The sequence below is a fragment of the Pseudoliparis swirei genome, chromosome 6 (genome assembly GCF_029220125.1).
Source record: "Pseudoliparis swirei isolate HS2019 ecotype Mariana Trench chromosome 6, NWPU_hadal_v1, whole genome shotgun sequence".
Taxonomy (NCBI): Eukaryota; Metazoa; Chordata; class Actinopteri; order Perciformes; family Liparidae; genus Pseudoliparis; species Pseudoliparis swirei.
In genome coordinates this window covers 653,368-676,619 of record NC_079393.1, presented here as the reverse complement: position 1 = coordinate 676,619, position 23,252 = coordinate 653,368, and the positions used below count along the sequence as shown (strand labels likewise).

The window sequence follows — 23,252 nt, the reverse complement described above, 5'->3', positions numbered from 1 at the left end:
CAATATCGCAACGCATCGTGTATCGCAACGCATCGTATTGCATCGCAACGCATCGCAACGCATCGCATTTCGTAAACGCATCGCATTTTAAATATCGCAACGTGTATCGCAACGCATCGCAACGCGTATTGCAGCGCAACGCATCATATTGCATCGCAACGCGAACGCATCGCATTGCATCGTAAACGCATCGCATGCACAACGCATCGCAACGTGTCGTGCACGGAACGCATCGTATTGCATCGCAACGCATCGCAAACGCATCGCAACGACGTATCGCAACGCATCGCATCGCAACGCATCGTTGCATCGCAAACGCATCGCAACGCATTGCACGTAACGCATCGCAACGCATCGTATTGCACGCAAACGCATCGCAATGCATCGCATTGCACGTAAACGAATGCAACGCATCGTATTGTATCGTAACGCATTTGTATCGCAACGTATTGCACGCAACGCACGTAACATATCGTGGCGTATCGCATTGCATTGTAACGCATCATATTGTAACGTAACGCATCGCAACGCAGCGCATGGCTGTATTGCATCGCAACGCATCGCATTGCATCGGCAACGCATCGCATTGCATCGCAACGTGCATGCAACGTGTCGTATTGCATCACAAACGCATCGTATTGCACGTAACGCATCGTATTGCATCACAATGTATCGTATTGCATCGCAACGCATCGCAACGCGTATCGCAACGCATCGATTGTCACAAACGCAGCGCATCGTATTGTATCGTAACGCATCGCATTGCACGTAAACGCATCGCAACGCATCGCATTGCATCGTAAACGCATTGCGTGGGTATCGCAACGCATCGTATTGCAACGCATCGCAACGTATTGCACGTAACGCATCGCATCGCAACGCATCGCATCGCATTGCAACGATCGCATCGCATTGCAACGCATCGCATCGCAACGCATCGCAACGCATCGCATTGCACGTAACGCATCGTAGTATCGCAACGTGTCGTAACGTATCGTGTTGCATCGTAAATCGCAACGCATTGCATCGCATTGCAACGCAGCGCAACGTATTGTAGCAACGCATCGCAACGATCGTATTGCACGTAACGCATCGCGCATCGCACGTCGCGTATCGCAATGCATCGCAACGCATCGCATTGCATCGCATCGCATCGCAACGTAAACGCATCGTATTGCATCGCAACGCATCGTATTGCATCGCAACGCATCGCAATGTATCGTATTGCACGTAACGTATGTATCGTAACGCATTGCACGTAACATATCGTAACGCATCGCATTGCATCGCAACATATCGTATTGCATCGCAACGTATCGCATCGTATAGCAGCGCAACGTATCAATGTATGTAACGCATCGCAACGCATCGCATTGCATCGCAACGCATCGCATCGTATTGCAACGCATCGCAACGTGTCGCATCGTAACGCATCGCATTGTAACGTAAACGCATCGCATCGTGTCGCATTGCAACGTATTAACGCATCGCAACGCATCGTATTGCACGTAACGCATCGCATTATCGCAACGCATCGCAACGCATCGTATTGCATCGCTGCATCGTCGCAACGCATCGTATTGTATCGTAATGCATCGCAATAACGCATCGCATCGCATTGCAACGCATCGCAACATATCGCAATCGCAACGCATCGCATTGCAGCATCGCAACGTGTATCGCAGCGCATCGTATTGCAATAACGTATCGTATTGTCGCAACGCATCGCAACGCATCGTATTGCAGCGTGATCATGTGTATTGTAACGTATCGTAATGTATCGTATTGTATCGTAACGTATCGTATTGTATCGTAACGTATCGTAACGTATTGTATCGTAACGTATCGTAATGTATCGTAACGTATCGTATTGTATCGTAACGTATCGTATTGTATCGTAACGTATCGTATTGTATCGTAACGTATCGTAACGTATCGTATTGTATCGTAACGTATTGTAACGTATCGTAACGTATTGTATCGTAACGTATCGTAACGTATCGTAACGTATCGTATTAACGCAACGCATCGTATTGCAGCGCAACGCATATTGCATCGCAACGCATCGCAACGCATCGCATTGCATCGCAACGCATCGTATCGTATTGCAAAACGCATCGCATCGCAACGCATCGTATTGCACGCAACGTATCGCATCGCATCGCATTGCAAACGCATCGTAATCGCAACGCATCGTGTATCGCAACGCATCGCATCGCATTGCAATGCATCGTAACGCATTGCATCGCAACGTATTGCATCGCAATGCATCGTATTGTATCGTAATGTATTGTATCGTATTGCAAACGCATCGCAACATAACGTATTGCATCGCAACATATCGTATTGCAAACGCATCGCAACGCATTGCACGTAGCGCATCGTATTGCATCGTAACGCATCGTATTGCACGTAACGCATCGTAACGCATCGCATCGCATCGTATTGCAGCGGCGCATCGCATTGTATTGCAAACGCATCGCAATGCATCGTATTGCATCGCAACGCATCGCATTGCATCGTAAACGCATCGCAACGCATTGCATCGTGCATCGTAAACGCATCGCAACGCATCGCATTGCAACGCATCGCAACGCATCGCATCGCAACGCGTGTCGTATCGCAACGCATCGTATTGCAACGCATCGCAACGCATCGCATCGCAACGCATCGCAACGCATCGTATTGCACGCAACGCATCGCATTGCACGCAACGTATCGTATTGTATCGTAACGTATCGTAACGTATCGTATCGTATTGTAACGTATCGTAACGTATTGTATCGGAGCGTATCGGAACGTATCGTATTGTATCGTAACGTATCGTAACGTATCGTAACGTATTGTATCGTATCGTATCGTAACGTATCGTATTGTATCGTATTGTAACGTATCGTAACGTATTGTATCGTATCGTATTGTATCGTAACGTATCGTAATGTATCGTATTGTATCGTAACGTATTGTATCGTAACGTATCGTATTGTATCGTAACGTATTGTATCGTAACGTATTGTATCGTAACGTATCGTAACATATCGTATTGTATCGTATTGTATTGTAACGTATCATATTGTATCGTAACGTATCGTAACGTAGCGTATCATATTGTATTGTATCGTAACGTATCGTATTGTATCATAACGTATCGTATTGTATCGTAACGTATCGTATTGTATCGTAACGTAGCGTATCGTATCGTATTGTATCATAACGTATCGTAACGTATTGTATCGTAACGTATTGTATCGTAACGTATCGTATTGTATCAACGTATCGCATTGCACGTAACGTATCGTATTGTATCATAACGTATCGTATTGTATCGTAACGTATCGTAACGTATTGTATCGTAACGTATCGTATTGTATCATAACGTATCGTATTGTATCGTAACGTATCGTAACGTATCGTATTGTATCGTAACGTATCGTATCGTATCGTAACGTAGCGTATCGTATTGTATCGTAACGTATCGTAACGTAGCGTATCATATTGTATTGTATCGTAACGTATCGTATTGTATCGTAACGTAGCGTATTGTATCGTAACGTAGCGTATCATATTGTATTGTATCGTAACGTTGACATGTAGACATGTTTACATGTTGACATGTTGACATGTTGACATGTTGACTTGTTGACATGTTTACATGTTGACATGTAGACTTGTTGACATGTTGACATGTTGACATTGGGTAGAAACTGAAGCGTCAGTAAGTAAACACCTTGTGCCTTCACACATTGAGCCATGGAGGCTGACCCAGTCTGAAGCACAAAGGAGAGGCCGGTGCTCTCGCGTTACCTCATGAATAATACCTGAGCTGCTCGGCTGCTCCGCACGGAGCCCAGCAGACACAACGATGTCCCTGAGGGCCAAATCCCACAGCGACCTGTCGGCGGCGGCGAGGCCCCCGGCGGACGACGGTCCCTTCAGGTCCTTCTCCATGAGCAGCGGCCGCTGGCTCCCCGCCGAGGGCAAGAGCCCCCCCAGAGCGGCCCGGAGGCCCGTGAGGGCGGTGCGGCCGCTCAGCGCCGCCGCCGGCTCCAACGGGTCCTTCTTCCAGATCAACCACCTGCAGGGAGAGCTGGTGAGGAAGAGGAAGGTGAGCACGGACACAGGAACACACCTGGACTCGCCTTCAGGAGTCTGGGCTCACGGAGGAATGTCCTGATTGTTCAATGAAGATCTCATGAAATGAAGTAAATGAGTTAAATGAGTTAAATGAGTTAAATGAGTTAAATGAGTTAAATTAAGTAAATGAGTTAAATTAGTTAAATTAAGTAAATGAGTTAAATGAGTTAAATTAATTAAATGAGTTAAATGAGTTAAATTAATTAAATGAGTTAAATGAGTTAATTAAATGAGTTAAATGAGTTAAATGAGTGCAAACGAAGACGATATCAAAGACACGCACAACCGTGTTGACGAAATGGAGAAACTGATAACACCTGATGGAGGCTCACCCACATCCTGATGGAGGCTCACCACACCTGATGGAGGCTCACTCACACCTGGATGGAGGCTCACTACACACCTGATGGAGGCTCACTCCACACCTGATGGAGGCTCACTACACACCTGATGGAGGCTCACTACACACCTGATGGAGGCTCACTACACATCTGATGGAGGCTCACCCACACCTGATGGAGGCTCACACACCTGACGGAGGTCACCCACACCTGATGGAGGCCCACACCTGATGGAGGCCTACACACCTGATGGAGGCTCACTACACACCTGGACGGAGGCTCACTACACACCTGACGGAGGCTCACTACACACCTGACGGCTCACTCCACATCAGCAGGCTCACTACACACCTGATGGAGGCTCTACACACTGATGAGCTCACTCCACATCTGATGGAGGCTCACTACACCCTGATGGAGGCTCACTACACACGATGGAGTACCAAATTCAACATCCGATGGAGTACCACCACAATCACAGCGGGCTCAATACACACCTGGCCAGGCTCACTACACAGTGGGCTCCTCCACATCTGATGAGCTCACTCCACCTGATGGAGCTCACACACACCTGATGAGCTCCTCCCACATCTGATAGGCTCGCCACACACACCTGATGGAGGCTCACCACACCTGATGGAGGCTCACTACACACCTGATGGAGGCTACTAATACCTGATGGAGGCCTACCCACATCTGGACGGAGGCTCACTACACACCTGATGGAGGCTCACTACACCTGATGGGCTCTCCACCTGATGGAGGCTCACTCCACACCTGATGAGGCTCACTACAATAACTGACGGAGGCTCACTACACACCTGATGGAGGCTCACCACACCTGATGGAGGCTCACACCACGCAGTGGGCTCCACACCTGATGGAGGCTCACTCCACATCTGATGGAGGCTCACTCCACATCTGACGGAGGCTCACTACACACCTGATGGAGGCTCACTCCACATCTGATGGAGCTCTCCACACCTGATGGGCTCACTCCACATCTGATGAGCTCACTCATCTGATGGAGCTCCTCCACACCTGATGGGCTCACTACACCTGACAGGCTCACTGCACACCTGACGGGCTCACTACACATCTGATGAGCTCACTCCACATCTGATGGAGGCTCTACACACCCAGTGGGCTCACTACACACCTGATGGGCTCCTCCCACGCAGTGGAGGCTCACTACACACCTGACGGAGGCTCACTACACACCTGACGGAGGCTCACTCCACACCTGATGGAGGCTCAATACACACCTGATGGAGGCTCACTCCACACCTGATGGAGGCTCACTACACACCTGATGGAGGCTCACTCCACATCTGACGGAGGCTCACCACATCTGATGGAGGCTCACTACACACCTGATGGAGGCTCACTACACACCTGATGGAGGCTCACCACACCTGATGGAGGCTCAATACACCTGATGGAGGCTCACTCCACACCTGATGGAGGCTCACTACACACCTGATGGAGGCTCACTACACACCTGATGGAGGCTCACTACACACCTGATGGAGGCTCACTCCACACCTGATGGAGGCTCACTACACACCTGACGGAGGCTCACTACACACCTGACGGAGGCTCACTACACACCTGATGGAGGCTCACTCCACATCTGATGGAGGCTCACTCCACACCTGATGGAGGCTCACTACACACCTGATGGAGGCTCACTACACACCTGATGGAGGCTCACTCCACACCTGATGGAGGCTCACTACACACCTGATGGAGGCTCACTACACACCTGACGGAGGCTCACTACACACCTGATGGAGGCTCACTACACACCTGATGGAGGCTCACTACACACCTGATGGAGGCTCACTCCACACCTGATGGAGGCTCACACACACCTGATGGAGGCTCACTCCACACCTGATGGAGGCTCACTACACACCTGACGGAGGCTCACTCCACACCTGATGGAGGCTCAATACACACCTGATGGAGGCTCACTCCACACCTGATGGAGGCTCACTACACACCTGATGGAGGCTCACTCCACATCTGATGGAGGCTCACTACACACCTGATGGAGGCTCACTACACACCTGATGGAGGCTCACTACACACCTGATGGAGGCTCACTACACATCTGATGGAGGCTCACTCCACACCTGATGGAGGCTCACTACACACCTGATGGAGGCTCACTACACACCTGATGGAGGCTCACTACACACCTGATGGAGGCTCACTCCACATCTGATGGAGGCTCACTCCACATCTGATGGAGGCTCACTACACACCTGATGGAGGCTCACTACACACCTGATGGAGGCTCACTACACACCTGATGGAGGCTCACTACACACCTGATGGAGGCTCACTACACACCTGATGGAGGCTCACTACACACCTGATGGAGGCTCACTACACACCTGATGGAGGCTCACTACACACCTGATGGAGGCTCACTCCACATCTGATGGAGGCTCACTCCACACCTGATGGAGGCTCACTACACACCTGATGGAGGCTCACTCCACACCTGATGGAGGCTCACTACACACCTGATGGAGGCTCACTACACACCTGATGGAGGCTCACTACACACCTGATGGAGGCTCACTCCACATCTGATGGAGGCTCAATACACACCTGATGGAGGCTCACTCCACACCTGATGGAGGCTCACTCCACACCTGATGGAGGCTCACTACACACCTGGACACACCTGATGGAGGCTCACTACACACCTGATGGAGGCTCACTACACACCTGATGGAGGCTCACTACACACCTGATGGAGGCTCACTCCACACCTGATGGAGGCTCACTACACACCTGATGGAGGCTCACTACACACCTGACGGAGGCTCACTACACACCTGATGGAGGCTCACTCCACATCTGATGGAGGCTCACTCCACACCTGACGGAGGCTCACTACACACCTGATGGAGGCTCACTCCACATCTGATGGAGGCTCACTCCACACCTGATGGAGGCTCACTACACACCTGATGGAGGCTCACTACACACCTGATGGAGGCTCACTCCACACCTGATGGAGGCTCACTCCACATCTGACGGAGGCTCACTCCACATCTGACGGAGGCTCACTACACACCTGATGGAGGCTCACTCCACATCTGATGGAGGCTCACTACACACCTGATGGAGGCTCACTACACACCTGATGGAGGCTCACTACACACCTGATGGAGGCTCACTACACACCTGATGTGCGCTCACTACACACCTGATGGAGGCTCACTCCACATCTGATGGAGGCTCACTACACACCTGATGGAGGCTCACTCCACACCTGACGGAGGCTCACTACACACCTGACGGAGGCTCACTACACACCTGATGGAGGCTCACTCCACACCTGATGGAGGCTCACTACACACCTGACGGAGGCTCACTACACACCTGACGGAGGCTCACTACACACCTGACGGAGGCTCACTACACACCTGATGGAGGCTCACTCCACACCTGATGGAGGCTCACTCCACACCTGATGGAGGCTCACTCCACATCTGATGGAGGCTCACTCCACATCTGATGGAGGCTCACTACACACCTGATGGAGGCTCACTACACACCTGACGGAGGCTCACTACACACCTGACGGAGGCTCACTACACCCCTGACGGAGGCTCACTACACATCTGATGGAGGCTCACTCCACATCTGATGGAGGCTCACTACACACCTGATGGAGGCTCAATACACACCTGATGGAGGCTCACTCCACACCTGACGGAGGCTCACTACACACCTGACGGAGGCTCACTACACATCTGATGGAGGCTCACTCCACATCTGATGGAGGCTCACTACACACCTGATGGAGGCTCACTACACACCTGATGGAGGCTCAATACACACCTGATGGAGGCTCACTACACACCTGACGGAGGCTCACTACACACCTGATGGAGGCTCACTCCACATCTGATGGAGGCTCACTACACACCTGATGGAGGCTCACTACACACCTGATGGAGGCTCACTACACACCTGACGGAGGCTCACTACACACCTGACGGAGGCTCACTACACACCTGATGGAGGCTCACTCCACACCTGATGGAGGCTCACTCCACACCTGATGGAGGCTCACTCCACACCTGATGGAGGCTCACTCCACATCTGATGGAGGCTCACTACACACCTGATGGAGGCTCACTCCACATCTGATGGAGGCTCACTACACACCTGATGGAGGCTCACTACACACCTGATGCAGGCTCACTACACACCTGACGGAGGCTCACTACACACCTGATGGAGGCTCACTACACATCTGATGGAGGCTCACTCCACACCTGACGGAGGCTCACTACACACCTGATGGAGGCTCACTACACACCTGATGGAGGCTCACTCCACATCTGATGGAGGCTCACTCCACACCTGATGGAGGCTCACTACACACCTGACGGAGGCTCACTACACACCTGACGGAGGCTCACTACACACCTGATGGAGGCTCACTACACACCTGATGGAGGCTCACTCCACATCTGATGGAGGCTCACTCCACACCTGATGGAGGCTCACTACACACCTGATGGAGGCTCAATACACATCTGATGGAGGCTCACTACACACCTGACGGAGGCTCACTCCACATCTGACGGAGGCTCACTACACACCTGATGGAGGCTCACTACACACCTGATGGAGGCTCACTCCACATCTGATGGAGGCTCACTACACACCTGATGGAGGCTCACTACACACCTGACGGAGGCTCAATACACACCTGACGGAGGCTCACTACACACCTGATGGAGGCTCACTACACACCTGACGGAGGCTCACTCCACACCTGATGGAGGCTCAATACACTCGATCCATCGCACAGAGACGCGTAGTTCCACTACGACATGTTTGTTTGTTTGTTTTATATGAATTGATCTTTTGTTTTTGTTAATCATAAATCATAATGCCTCTTATCCAATTTTGAAAAAAGTGTTTAAAAAGCGCCGAGGTCAGCTGGTTGTGTTCGGTCTCCCCCCTGGTGGCCACAACGAGCGTCACATGAAACCACATCGAGAAAAAGACCTGAACGTAGCTCATCAGAGCAACACAAACACATAGACACCTCAAACAACGTGAGGATGAGGACGAAGAGGAGGACGAAGACGAGGACGAGGACGAGGACGTACTTCTCTGGGGAGGTGTGGCGGTGCCCAGCCTCCCCGACTCAGAGGAAAGAGACGAGCTGGAGGCAGAAGTAGAAACGACCGAGCCGACGACAGAGGGCTTCGAGGCGAGGAGTGGAGAAAGAGAGGTGGGAACATGAGAGGAGGAGGAGGAGGAGGAGGAGGAGCGAGGCCAAGGGCTGGTCTGGATCAGCAGAGTGAAGGCGGCGGGGGAAGAGGTCTCCTCGGGAGCTTCTGTTACTGGCTGCATTGAAGGTGAAGAGCTGGATGCTGGTCTGAGGGTCTGGATCCGGGTCAGCGTGGTCGATGTGGTCGGCAGACCGGAGCTGTGTGGACCGGATGTGGTTCTGTTTGCTGTTATCTCTAAATCTGCAAGTGGCGAGGAAGAAAAAGTTTCATTCAAACATGATAAAGAGCCCTTCTAGTGGAGAGAACATGATAAAGTGCCATTGCAGTGGAGAACATAGGATAAAGAGCCCTTCTAATGGAGACAATATAACAAAGAGCCCCTCCAGTGGAGAACGCCGGTCGGACGCAGTACCTGACGCATTGAAGCAGAAGACTCCAAACTTCTGGTCTGCTCTGGCGAACCACGTCACCACGCCCGTTTTGCCCTTTCCACATCTAACGTCGGCTGAGCGCCGCGGGACGACGGCGGTCTGCTCCGAGATCCAGCCGAACCTGGAGAACAGTCAATAAAGTTTTAACGAGCCGAAACTGGTGAACAGTCAATAAAGTTTTAACGAGCCGAATCTGGTGAACAGTCAATAAAGTTTTAGTCGCTCACTGAAACACGTCTTATCTAAGTGAGACCAGATGCAGCGCTTCAGGCGTGAACTGAAGCGCTGCATTGTGGGTAACGTAGGCACCGGATAACAGCCGGTTAGCTTTCATGTTGCAGGTTACGTGCCACGGTGTTTTAAGATATGCCCCCCGGTGAGTTCAAAGGCCTTCAGAATCGTGGGAATGTGCAGCTATCATTTGGGTTTCAGGAGCATTTCTGCAGTCGGTTGTTGTCGAGCTTTGGGAGTCTGTTGCCGAGCAACGGGCCGCGAGAAGAAGCCCCCGAGGAGCCCGGTGCCGGTCCGCCTGACCCCAACGGGCCGGCGGGAGGAAGGCGAGTTACTTGAAGAACACGCCTTCAAATGACTCGCCTTCCTCAAACGCCCCGAGCCAGACCCTCGTCTCCGGAGACCTGCCGTGTTTCCAGAGCGGCGGGCGGTCGGCCTACTTGCACGTCTCCAGTCCGCGCTGCAGCGCCCGCTCCATCTGGGCTCTGGTCGCCACGGTGACGCTCAGCCTCCGACAGGCGGCCGCTGCCGCCGCCGCGTCCAGCGTGTACCTCCCGCCTTCGATGAGCAAGAAGACGCCGGCGGCTCCCGGACCTGGAGGCCACAGGGAGGGGTCACATGACATCAGGACACATCGACACAGCGCTGCTCCGGGTCAAGGGTCAAGGACACATCGACCAGGGCGTTGAACCGCCAACCCCCGGCTGAGCGCCTGCTGCCCGGTGGGCAGAGAGCTCCTTTGATGTTCACGCTGACATCGCTGCTCCCTCCTCACGCCAACGAATGAAAAGCAGCGAGACGACGTACCTTTCACCGGCTCGCCGCCGGACGCCACGGCCCAGGCCGACAGGGAGAGGAGCAGCGCCACCGCGGCCATCCCGTTGCTCTGGAGGACGCTCATGTGGACGTGGAACGAAGCTGCTGGAGGTGGAGGAAGCAAAGAAAGCCGACGCACGGGGAAAAGCCTGGGCACGGCGAGGAAACAGGAAGGGGGCGGGGTCAATCTGCTGGATGCCCCTTCACGAGATAACGGCGGGAGGCCGATTGCGCAATAAACCGGTTCAACTTACAAACCGAGTTGTGAGGATTTCCATGAAACATGAAAGCCGGGTGGCCGGTCAGCTGTAGAGAAGAGACGGTCGCTCCTCTTCTTCTGGATACACGAGAACAACAACAACAACAACAACAACAGGGATGTTGAATAAACATGGTTTTGACTTTTTTTTCCTGCTTAGTCAGCATTTATCCTTCAGAGCCGAGTTTGTTCTGTCAGGAAGAAAACTTCCTCCACATTGTCCCTGTGTGTGTGTGTGTGTGTGTGTGTGTGTGTGTGTGTGTGTGTGTGTGTGTGTGTGTGTATATATAAATGTGTGTGTATATGTGTGTGTTTGTATATATAAATGTGTGTGTATATGTATATGTGTGTGTTTGTATATATATATATATTTGTGTGTTTGTATATATATATATAAATGTGTGTGTATATGTGTGTTTGTATATATATATAAGTGTGTGTGTATATGTATATGTGTGTGTTTGTATATATATATATACAAACACGTACAAATAATAAATGTACATAAAATATATACATATTTGTTACAAGATAAAGTGTGTGCATGTGTGTATATATATTTATATCTATCCATATATAAATATGTACATGTTTATATACATATACATGAAGATGAGTCAGATTCTTGAGGCGAGAGGAACGACAGCCTCATATCTGTTGAATCTGAAGCAACAGGTTAGCTTAGCTTAGTATCAAGTGTTTGCAATTTTGACGTATTCACATATCGATGGTACTTTTTGGGCGCGTCCTATTCTTCATGATGGAGCTCCCCTCTGAGGACCGAGGCGCTGCAGGGGAGGAGCCGGAAGACGAGCTAATTGGTCACATTCTCCTGGTCAGGAAGAGTCCGAGTCCCAAGAGTCGAGGCGGAGCTCAGTGGTGAAAGAGTACGAGTTCCTTCCTCCGAGTCGCCCTCAAGTCGTTACTGAACTTTAAACACAAACATAGGAGACGGCTGAAGTCCAGAGAGCTCATCCTCATCACTGGCACCGCGCTACGTTCTCTCATGGTATCACATGCCTGATACTTTTGTTATGGATTCATGGATTGTATCATACCGTAGCGTATCGTATTGTATCCTAACGTATCGTATTGCACGTAACGCACGTATTGTCGTAAACGCATCGCAACGTATCGCAACGATCGCATTGTATCGTAACGCATTGCATTGCATCGCAACGCATCGCATTGCAACGCATCGCAACGTATCGTACATCGCAGCGCATCGTATCGCATTGTATCCCAACGCATCGCATTGCATCGCAACGCATCGTATTGCATCGTAACGCATCGCAACGCATCGCATTGCACGCAACGCATTGCGGCTGTATCGCAACGCATCGCATTGCAACGCATCGCAACGCATTGCATTGTATCGTAACGCATCGCATTGCAACGCATCGCAACGCATTGCAACGTAACGTATCGCATCGCACATTGTTGCAGCATCGCATCGTATTGCATCGCAACGGCTGTATTGCAACGCATTGTATCGCAACGCATCGCATTGCATCGCAACGCATTGTATTGCATCGTAACGCATCGTATTGCAACGCATCGCAAACGCATTGCACCGCATCGCATCGCATTGCCGCAACGCATCGCATCGCATTGCAGCGCATCGCATCGCATTGCAACGCATCGCAACGCATCGCATCGCAATACATATCAAAACGCATCGCATTGCATCGCAACGCATTGTATCGCAACGCACGTAACGTAACGATCGTGGCATCGCAACGTATTGTATTGCACGCAACGCATCGTATTGCACGTAACGCATCGCAACGCATCGTATTGCACGCAACGTACGGCTGTATCGCAACATACCGTATTGCAACGCATCGATTAACGCATCGCAACGCATTGCACGTAACGCATCGCATCGCATTGCACGCATCGCATCGCATTGCAACGCATCGTATTGCAACGCATCGCAACGCATCGCATCGCAATGCACGTAACGCATCGCATTGTATTGCAACGCATCGTATTGCAACGTATCGCAACGCACGTACGTTGCACGTAAACGCATCGCATATTGCAACGCATTGCAACGCATCGCATCGTGCATTGCAACGCATCGCAACGTATTGCATCGCAACGCATCGCAACGCATCGTATTGTACGTAACGCATCGCATTGTACGCAACGCATTGTAACGTATTGAAACGACGTAACGCATCGTATCGCAACGCATCGCAACGCATCGTATTGCACGCAACGCATCGCATTGCATCGCAACGCATCGCAATGCACGTATTGCATCGCAACGATCGCAACGCATCGTATTGCATCGCAACGCATCGTATTGCAACGCATCGTAACGCATTGCATCGCAACGCATCGCATTGGCAACCCATCGCATTATTGCACGAACGCATCGCAACGCATCGCAACGCATCGCATTGCACGCAACGCATCGCAACATATCGTATTGCATCGCAACGCATTGTATTGCAACGCATCGTAACGCATTGTATCGTAACGCATCGCAACGCATCGCATTGCACGCAACGTATCGTATTGCACGCAACGCATCGCATCGCATTGCAACGCATCGCAACGCATCGCATTGCATCGCATCGCAACGCAACGCATCGCATTGCATCTATTGCATCGCAACGCATCGCATTGTATCGCAACGCATCGCAATGCACGTATTGCACGTAACGCATCGCATTGCACGCAACGTATTGATCGCAACGCATCGCAACGCATCGTATTGCACGCAACGCATCGCATTGCACGCAACGCATCGTATCGCATAGCAGCGCAACGCATCACAATCGTAACGCATCGCAATGTATCGCATTGCATATCGCAACGCATCGCAACGCATCGTATCGCATTGCAACGCATCGCAACGCATCGCAACGCATCGCATTGCATCGTAACGCATCGCATTGCAGCGCAACGCATCGTATTGCAACGCATCGCAACGCATCGCATTGCACGTAACGCATCGTATTGCATCGCAACGCATCGCATCGCATTAACAATCGCAATGTACCGTAATGCAACGCATCGCATTGCACGCAACGCATCGCATCGCATTGCAACGCATCGCAACATATCGTATTGCATCGCAACGCATCGTATTGCAAACGCATCGCAACGCATTGCACGTAGCCGCATCGTATTGCATCGCAACGCATCGTATTGCATCGCAACGCATCGCATCGCATCGCATTGCAGCGCAACGCATCATATTGTATTGCAAACGCATCGTAATGTATCGCAACGTAACGCATCGTATTGCACGTAACGTATTGCAACGCATCGATTGCAAACGTATCGCAACGCATCGTAACGCATCGCAACGCATCAAGGCTGCACGCAAACGCATCGCATTGCAGCGCAACGCATCAAGGCTATTGCAACGCAACGCATCGCAATGTATCGTATTGTATCGCAACGCATCGCAACGCACGTATTGCATCGCAACGCATCGCATCGTATGCATCGTAACGCATTGCAACGCATCGCAACGTATCGCATTGCATCGCAACGCATCGCATCGCAACGCATCGCATCGCAACGCATCGCATTGCACGTATTGCAAACGCATCGCAACGCATTGCACGCAACGCATCGTAACGCATCGCATTGCACGCAAAACGCATCGCAATGCACGTATTGCAACGCATTGCACGTAACGCATCGCATTGCATCGCAACGCATTGTATCGTAACGCATTGCAACGAACGTATCGCAACATAACGTATTGTCATTGGCTGTAACGCATCGGTTGTGTATCGCAACGCATCGCAACGTAGCGCATCATACGGCTGTATTGCATCGCAACGCATCGTATTGCATCACAACGCATCGTATTGCACGTAACGCATCGCATTGCATCGCAACGAGCGCATCGCATCGCATTGCATCACAATGTACGTAACGCATTGCAAACGCATTGCATTGTATCGTAACGCATCGTATTGCATCACAACGACGTATTGCACGTAACGCATCGTATTGCATCGCAATGTATCGTATTGTATCGCAACGCATTGTATCGTAATGTATCGTATCACAACGTATCGTAGCGCAGCGATCGTATTGCATCGCATCGCATTGCGTAACGCATCGCAACGCATCGCGGCCGGTATCGCATCGCATTGCAACGTATCGTAACGTATTGCATCGCAACGCATCGCATCGCAACGCATCGCATTGCAACGCATCGCATCGCATTGCAACGCATCGTAACGCATCGCATCGCAACGCATCGCAACGCATCGCAACGCATTGCATCGTAACGCACGCAACGCATCGCATTGCATCGCAACGCATCGCAACGCATCGCAACGCATTGCAACGCATTGCACGCATCGCAACGCATCGTAACGCATCGCATTGCACGCAACGCATCGTATTGCATCGCAACGCATCGCATCGCATTGCAACGCATCGCAACGCATCGTATTGCATCGCATCGCAACGCAACGCAGCGTATTGCACGTATTGTCGCAACGCATCGCATTGCATCGCAACGCATCGCAATGCATCGTATTGCACGCAACGCATTGCATCGCAACGCATTGCATCGCAACGCATCGCAACGCATCGCATTGCATCGCAACATCGCATTGCATCGCAACGCATCGCATCGCATAGCAGCGCAACGCATCAGCTGTATTGCACGCAACGCATCGTAACGCACGTATTGCATCGCAACGCATCGCGTATTGCAACGCATCGCAACGCATCGCAACGCATCGCATTGCAACGCAACGCATCGCATCGCATCGCATTGCACGTATCGTAACGCATCGCAACGCATCGTATTGCACGTAACGCATCGCATTGCACGTAACGCATCGCAACGCATCGTATTGTATCGTAACGCATTGCATCGCATCGTATTGCAAACGCATCGCAACGCATTGCACGTAACGCATTGTATCGTCGTATCGTATTGCATCGTAACGCATCGTATCGCATTGCAACGCATCGCAACATATCGTATTGCACGTAACGTATCGCACAACGCATCGCAACGCATTGCACGTAGCGCATCGTATTGCACGTAACGCATCGCAACGCATCGCATCGCATTGCAGCGCAACGCATCATATTGCACAAACGCATCGTAATGCATCGTATTGCACGTAACGCATCGCATTGCATCGTAACGCATCGTAACGTATTGCACATCGCAATGCATCGTAACGCATCTATTGCATCGCAATACGTATCGTATTGCATCGCAACGTATCGCATCACAACGCATCGCATCGCATTGCACGTAACGCATTGCAACGCATCAACGCATTGCAGTCGCAACGCATCGTAACGCATCGCAACGCATCGTAACGCATCGTATTGCATCGCAACGCATCGTATTGCAGCGCAACGCACATTGTATCGCAACGCATCGCAACGCATCGCAACGCATCGCATTGCACGTAACGCATCGCATTGCACGCAACGCATCGCATTGCATCGCAACGCATCGCAATGTAGCCGGCTGCATCGCAACGCATCGCAACGCATCGCATTGCACGCAACGCATCGCATTGCAACGCATCGCAACGCATTGCATCGTAACGCATCGTATTGCATCCCAACGCATCGTATTGCACGTAACGCATCGTAACGGTCGCAACGCATCGCATTGCACGCAACGCACCATCGCAACATATCGTATTGCATCGCAACGCATTGCATCGTATTGCATATAACGTATTGCATCGCAACGCATCGTATTGTATCGCAACGCATCGCATTGCATCGTAACGCATCGTATTGCACGTAACGCATCGCATCGCATTGCAACGCACGCAACGCATCGTATTGCATCGCAACGCAACGTATCGCATTGTAACGCAACGCATCGTAACGTAACGCATCGCAATGCACGTAATGCACGTATTGCATCGCAACGCATCGTATTGCACGTAACGTATTTAACGCAACGCATCGCAACGCATCGTATTGCACGTAACGCATCGCATCGCAGCAGCGCAACGTATCGTATTGCATCGCAACGCATCGTAATGTATCGCAACGCATCGCACGCATCGCATCGTATTGCAACGCATCGCAACGCATCGCATCGCAACGCATCGCATTGCATCGTAACGCATCGTATTGCAGCCGCAACGCATCGTATTGCAACGCATCGCAACATACGTAACGCATCGTATTGCACGCAACGCATCGCATTGCACGTAACGCATCGCATCGTATTGCAACGCAACGCAACGTATTGCATCGCAACGCATTGCACGCAACGCATTGCATTGCATCGCAACGCATCGCATCGCATTGCAACGCATCGCAAACGTATTGCACGCAACGCATCGTATTGCAAACGCATCGTAACGTATTGCATCGTAGCGCATCGTATTGCATCGTAACGTATCGCATTGCATCGCAACGCATCAACGCATCGTAACGCATCGCATCGCATCGCATTGCAGCGCAACGTATCAACGCATCGCAATGTATCGTATTGCACGTAACGCATCGCATTGCACGTAACGCATCGCAACGCATTGCATCGCAATGCATCGTAACGCATCGCATTGCATCGCAACGCATCGTATTGCACGCAACGCATCGCAACGCATCGTATTGCACGTAACGCATCGCATTTTCAACGCATCGCAACGCATTGCATCGCAACGCATCGCAACGCACGTATTGCAGCGCAACGCATCATATTGCATCGCATCGCAACGCATCGCATTGCACGCAACGCATCGCATCGCATTGCAACGCATCGCAACGTGCACGTGCACGATCGAACGCATCGTATTGTATCGCAACGCATCGCAACGCATCGCAACGCATCGCATCGCAACGCATCGCATCGCAACGCATCGTATTGCACGCAAACGCATCGCAACGCATTGCATCGCAACGCATCGCAACGCATCGTATTGCACGCAAACGCATCGCAATGCATCGCATTGCATCGCAACGTATTGCACGTAACGCATCGTATTGCATCGCAACGCATTGCATCGTAACGTATTGCACGCAACGCATCGCAACACATCGTATTGCACGTATTGCATTGCAACGCATCATATTGTATCGTAACGCATCGCAACGTAGCGCATCATTGTATTGTATCGCAACGTATCGCATTGCATCACAACGCATCGCATTGCACGTAACGCATCGCATTGCATGCAACGCATCGACGTATTGCATCACAACGCATCGTATTGCACGTAACGCATCGTATTGCATCACAATGTATCGTATTGCATCGCAACGCATCGCAACGCATTGCATCGCACGTAAACGCATCGCATTGTCACAAACGCAGCGCATCGTATTGCACGTAACGCATCGTATTGCATCGCAACGCATCGCAACGCATCGCATTGCATCGTAACGCATTGTATCGTAACGCATCGTATTGCAACGCATCGCAACGCATTGCACGCAACGCATCGCATCGCATCGTAAACGCATCGCATCGCATTGCAACGCATCGCATCGCATTGCAACGCATCGCATCGCAACGCATCGCAACGCATCGCATTGCACGTAACGCATCGTATTACGTAACGCATCGCAACGCATCGTATTGCACGCAACGCATCGCAACGCATTGCATCGCATTGCAACGCAGCGCAACGTATTGCACGCAACGCATCGCAACGCATCGCATTGCATCGCAACGCATCGCATTGCATCGCAACGATCGCATCGCATTGCAACGATCGCAACGCATCGCATTGTATCGCATCGCATCGCAACGCAAACGTATCGCATTGCATCGTAACGCATCGCATTGCATCGCAACGCATCGTAATGTATCGTATTGCATCGCAACGTATTGTATCGCAACGCATTGTATCGCAACATATCGCAACGCATCGTATTGCATCGCAACATATCGTATTGTATCGCAACGCATCGCATCGCATAGCAGCGCAACGCATCATTGTATCGTAACGCATCGCAACGCATCGTATTGCATCGCAACGCATCGCATCGTATTGCAACGCATCGCAACGCATCGCATCGCAACGCATCGCATTGCACGCAACGCATCGCATCGCATCGCATTGCAACGCATCCTCGCAACGCATCGTAACGCATCGCATTGCATCGCAACGCATCGTATTGCATCGCAACGCATCGCAACGCATCGTATTGCATCGTAACGCATCGCATCGCAACGCATTGCACGCATTGCACGTAATGCATCGCAACGTAACGCATCGCATCGCATTGCAACGCATCGCAACATATCGCAATCGTAACGCATCGCATTGCAACGCATCGCAACGCATTGCATCGTAGCCGCATCGCATTGCATCGCAACGCATCGCATTGCATATCGCAACGCATCGCAACGCATCGCATTGCAGCGAGCGCATCATATTGCATTGCAACGCATCGCAATGCATCGTATTGCACGTAACGCATCGCATTGCATCGCAACGCATCGTAACGCATTGCATCGTAATGTATCGTAATGCACGTAACGCATCGTATTGCATCGTAATGCACGTATTGCATCGCAACGCATCGTATTGTATCACAACGCATCGCAACGCATCGCATTGCATCGCAACGCATTGCAACGCATCGCAACGTATTGTATCGCAACGCATCGTAACGCATCGCAACGCATCGCATTGTAACGCAACGCATCGTATTGCAGCGCAACGCATATTGCAACGCAACGCATCGCAACGCATCGTATTGCATCGCAACGCATCGCATCGCATTGCAACGCATCGCATCGCAACGCATCGCATTGCATCGCAACGCATCGCATCGCATCGCATTGCAACGCATCGCATTGCACGTAACGCATCGTACGTATCGCAACGCATCGCATCGTATTGCAATGCATCGTAACGCATTGCATCGCAACGCATTGCATCGCAATGCATCGTATTGCATCGTAATGTATCGTATCGCATTGCAACGATCGCAACATATCGTATTGCATCGCAACATATCGTATTGCAAACGCATCGCAACGCATTGCATCGTAGCGCATCGTATTGCATCGCAACGCATCGTATTGCATCGCAACGCATCGCAACGCATCGCATCGCATCGCATTGCAGCGCAGCGCATCATATTGTATTGCAAACGCATCGCAATGTATCGTATTGCATCGCAACGCACGTATTGCACGTAACGCATCGTAACGCATTGCACGTAATCGTAAACGCATCGCAACGCATCGTATTGCAACGCATCGCAACGCATCGCATCGCAACGCATCGTATTGCATCGCAACGCATCGTATTGCAACGCATCGCAACGCATCGCATCGCAACGCATCGCAACGCATCGCATTGCACGCAACGCATCGCATTGCACGCAACGCATCGTATTGCATCGTAACGCATCGCAACGCATCGCATCGCATTGCAAACGCATCGCAACGCATTGCACGGAGCGCACGGAACATATCGTATTGTATCGCAACGTATCGTAACGCATCGCAACGTATTGCATCGCATCGCATCGCAACGCATCGTATTGCATCGTATTGCAACGCATCACAACGCATTGCATCGCAACGCATCGTATTGCATCGCAACGCATCGCAATGTATCGATTTTATCGCAACGCATTGCATCGTAACGCATCGTATTGCATCGTAATGCATTGTATCGTAACGCATTGCATCGCAACGCATCGCAACATATCGTATTGCATCGTATTGCATTGTAACGCATCATATTGTATCGCAACGCATCGCAACGCAGCGCATCACATTGTATTGCATCGCAACGCATCGCATTGCATCACAACGCATCGTATTGCACGTAACGCATCGCATTGCACGCAACGCAGCGCATCGCATCGCATTGCATCACAACGCATCGCAACGTATTGCACGTAACGCATTGCATCGCAACGCATCGTATTGTATCACAACGCATCGTATTGCATCGTAACGCATCGTATTGCATCACAATGTATCGTATTGTATCGCAACGCATCGTAACGTATTGCATCGCAACGCATCGTATTGTATCGCAACGAGCGTATCGTATTGCATCGCAACGCATCGCAACGCATCGTATTGCACGTAACGCAGCGCATCGCATCGCAACGCAGCGCATCGTATTGCATCGCAAACGCATCGTAACGCAGCGCATATCATATTGTATCGCAACGCATCGCATTGTATCGTAACGAGCGTATTGCACGTAACGTAGCGTATCATATTGTATTGTATCGCAACGCTGACATGTAGACATGTTTACATGTTGACATGTTGACATGTTGACATGTTGACTTGTTGACATGTTTACATGTTGACATGTAGACTTGTTGACATGTTGACATGTTGACATTGGGTAGAAACTGAAGCGTCAGTAAGTAAACACCTTGTGCCTTCACACATTGAGCCATGGAGGCTGACCCAGTCTGAAGCACAAAGGAGAGGCCGGTGCTCTCGCTACCTCATGAATAATACCTGAGCTGCTCGGCTGCTCCGCACGGAGCCCAGCAGACACAACGATGTCCCTGAGGGCCAAATCCCACAGCGACCTGTCGGCGGCGGCGAGGCCCCCGGACGACGGTCCCTTCAGGTCCTTCTCCATGAGCAGCGGCGCTGGCTCCCGCCGAGGGCAAGAGCCCCCAGAGCGGCCCGGAGGCCCGTGAGGGCGGTGCGGCCGCTCAGCGCCGCCGCCGCTCCAACGGGTCCTTCTTCCAGATCAACCACCTGCAGGGAGAGCTGGTGAGGAAGAGGAAGGTGAGCACGGACACAGGAACACACCTGGACTCGCCTTCAGGAGTCTGGGCTCACGGAGGAATGTCCTGATTGTTCAATGAAGATCTCATGAAATGAAGTAAATGAGTTAAATGAGTTAAATGAGTTAAATGAGTTAAATGAGTTAAATTAAGTAAATGAGTTAAATTAGTTAAATTAAGTAAATGAGTTAAATGAGTTAAATTAATTAAATGAGTTAAATGAGTTAAATTAATTAAATGAGTTAAATGAGTTAAATTAATTAAATGAGTTAAATGAGTTAAATGAGTGCAAACGAAGACGATATCAAAGACACGCACAACCGTGTTGACGAAATGGAGAAACTGATAGCGAACCTCAAAGACAAAGCTGACGACTTGGAGAACCGCAGTAGGAGATCGAACATTAGGATAATAAATGTGCCGGAACAAGCAGAAGGTCGTGATACAGTAGGATTTTTGGAAAAGTTTATACCGCAAATCCTGGGTAACGACAACTTCACCTCACCTGTCACCCTGGAGAGAGCGCAGCGCATCGGGAAGAAGGGACAGACCTCATGGCCAAGTTCCTGAACTTCAGAGATAAAGAGAAAGTCCTTCGACTGGCCAGAAGTAAGGGAGAGATGACATACGAGAACAAAAAGAAATCGCTCTATCCAGACTACAGCGCAGACCTGCAGCGGAGGAGAGACGAGTTCCGTGATGTGAAGCGGACGCTGCGAGAGAAGGAGCTGGAATACGCGCTGCTCAGCCCAGCTTCGCATCAAACATCTGGGATCCTTCAAGTTTTTCTCCACTCCAGCCGAAAGCGCAACGATTTGTGAAAGAACTATCAAGTGAGTAACCTAAAGATGACCAAAGTGGCTGCAGTACACAGTCCACCGTCATAGACACTGATAAGAAGAGCTGGGATTACAGCTGCGACATAATAGCCTCAACCTGTTATCCTCGAATGCTCAAAATAACTGGGACATGGCTGATGATGAACCTGCACCTGTTTACTGTGATATGGTCAATTGTTCACTCCTCAATTATGTCGGTACGTCCATATATAAGCTCATGAGCGTGA

General features: G+C 50.9%; 1 protein-coding gene across 1 annotated transcript; it reads right to left on the bottom strand.

Moving 5' to 3' along the window:
• Positions 1-9,386: 9,386 nt before the first annotated feature.
• On the bottom strand, positions 9,387-22,000 carry LOC130194900 (CD44 antigen-like). Its single transcript, XM_056416109.1, has 6 exons — positions 21,909-22,000; positions 11,484-11,566; positions 11,221-11,378; positions 10,854-11,007; positions 10,164-10,303; positions 9,387-9,991 (listed from the first exon to the last, which is right to left on the bottom strand). The coding sequence occupies exons 3-6, from the start codon at positions 11,312-11,314 to the stop codon at positions 9,387-9,389; spliced, it is 993 nt and encodes a 330-aa protein (XP_056272084.1). The 5' UTR covers positions 11,315-11,378; positions 11,484-11,566; positions 21,909-22,000.
• Positions 22,001-23,252: the final 1,252 nt, after the last annotated feature.

Coding starts and splice junctions, on each gene's coding strand:
- LOC130194900 (XM_056416109.1), bottom strand. CDS start 11,314: ATGAGCGTCCTCCAGAGCAACGGGATGGCCGCGGTGGCGCTGCTCCTC. Junction 11,008..11,220: donor CGGCGGCGAGCCGGTGAAAG/GTACGTCGTCTC, acceptor TGTGGCCTCCAG/GTCCGGGAGCCGCCGGCGTC. Junction 9,992..10,163: donor CTTCTGCTTCAATGCGTCAG/GTACTGCGTCCG, acceptor CGCCACTTGCAG/ATTTAGAGATAACAGCAAAC.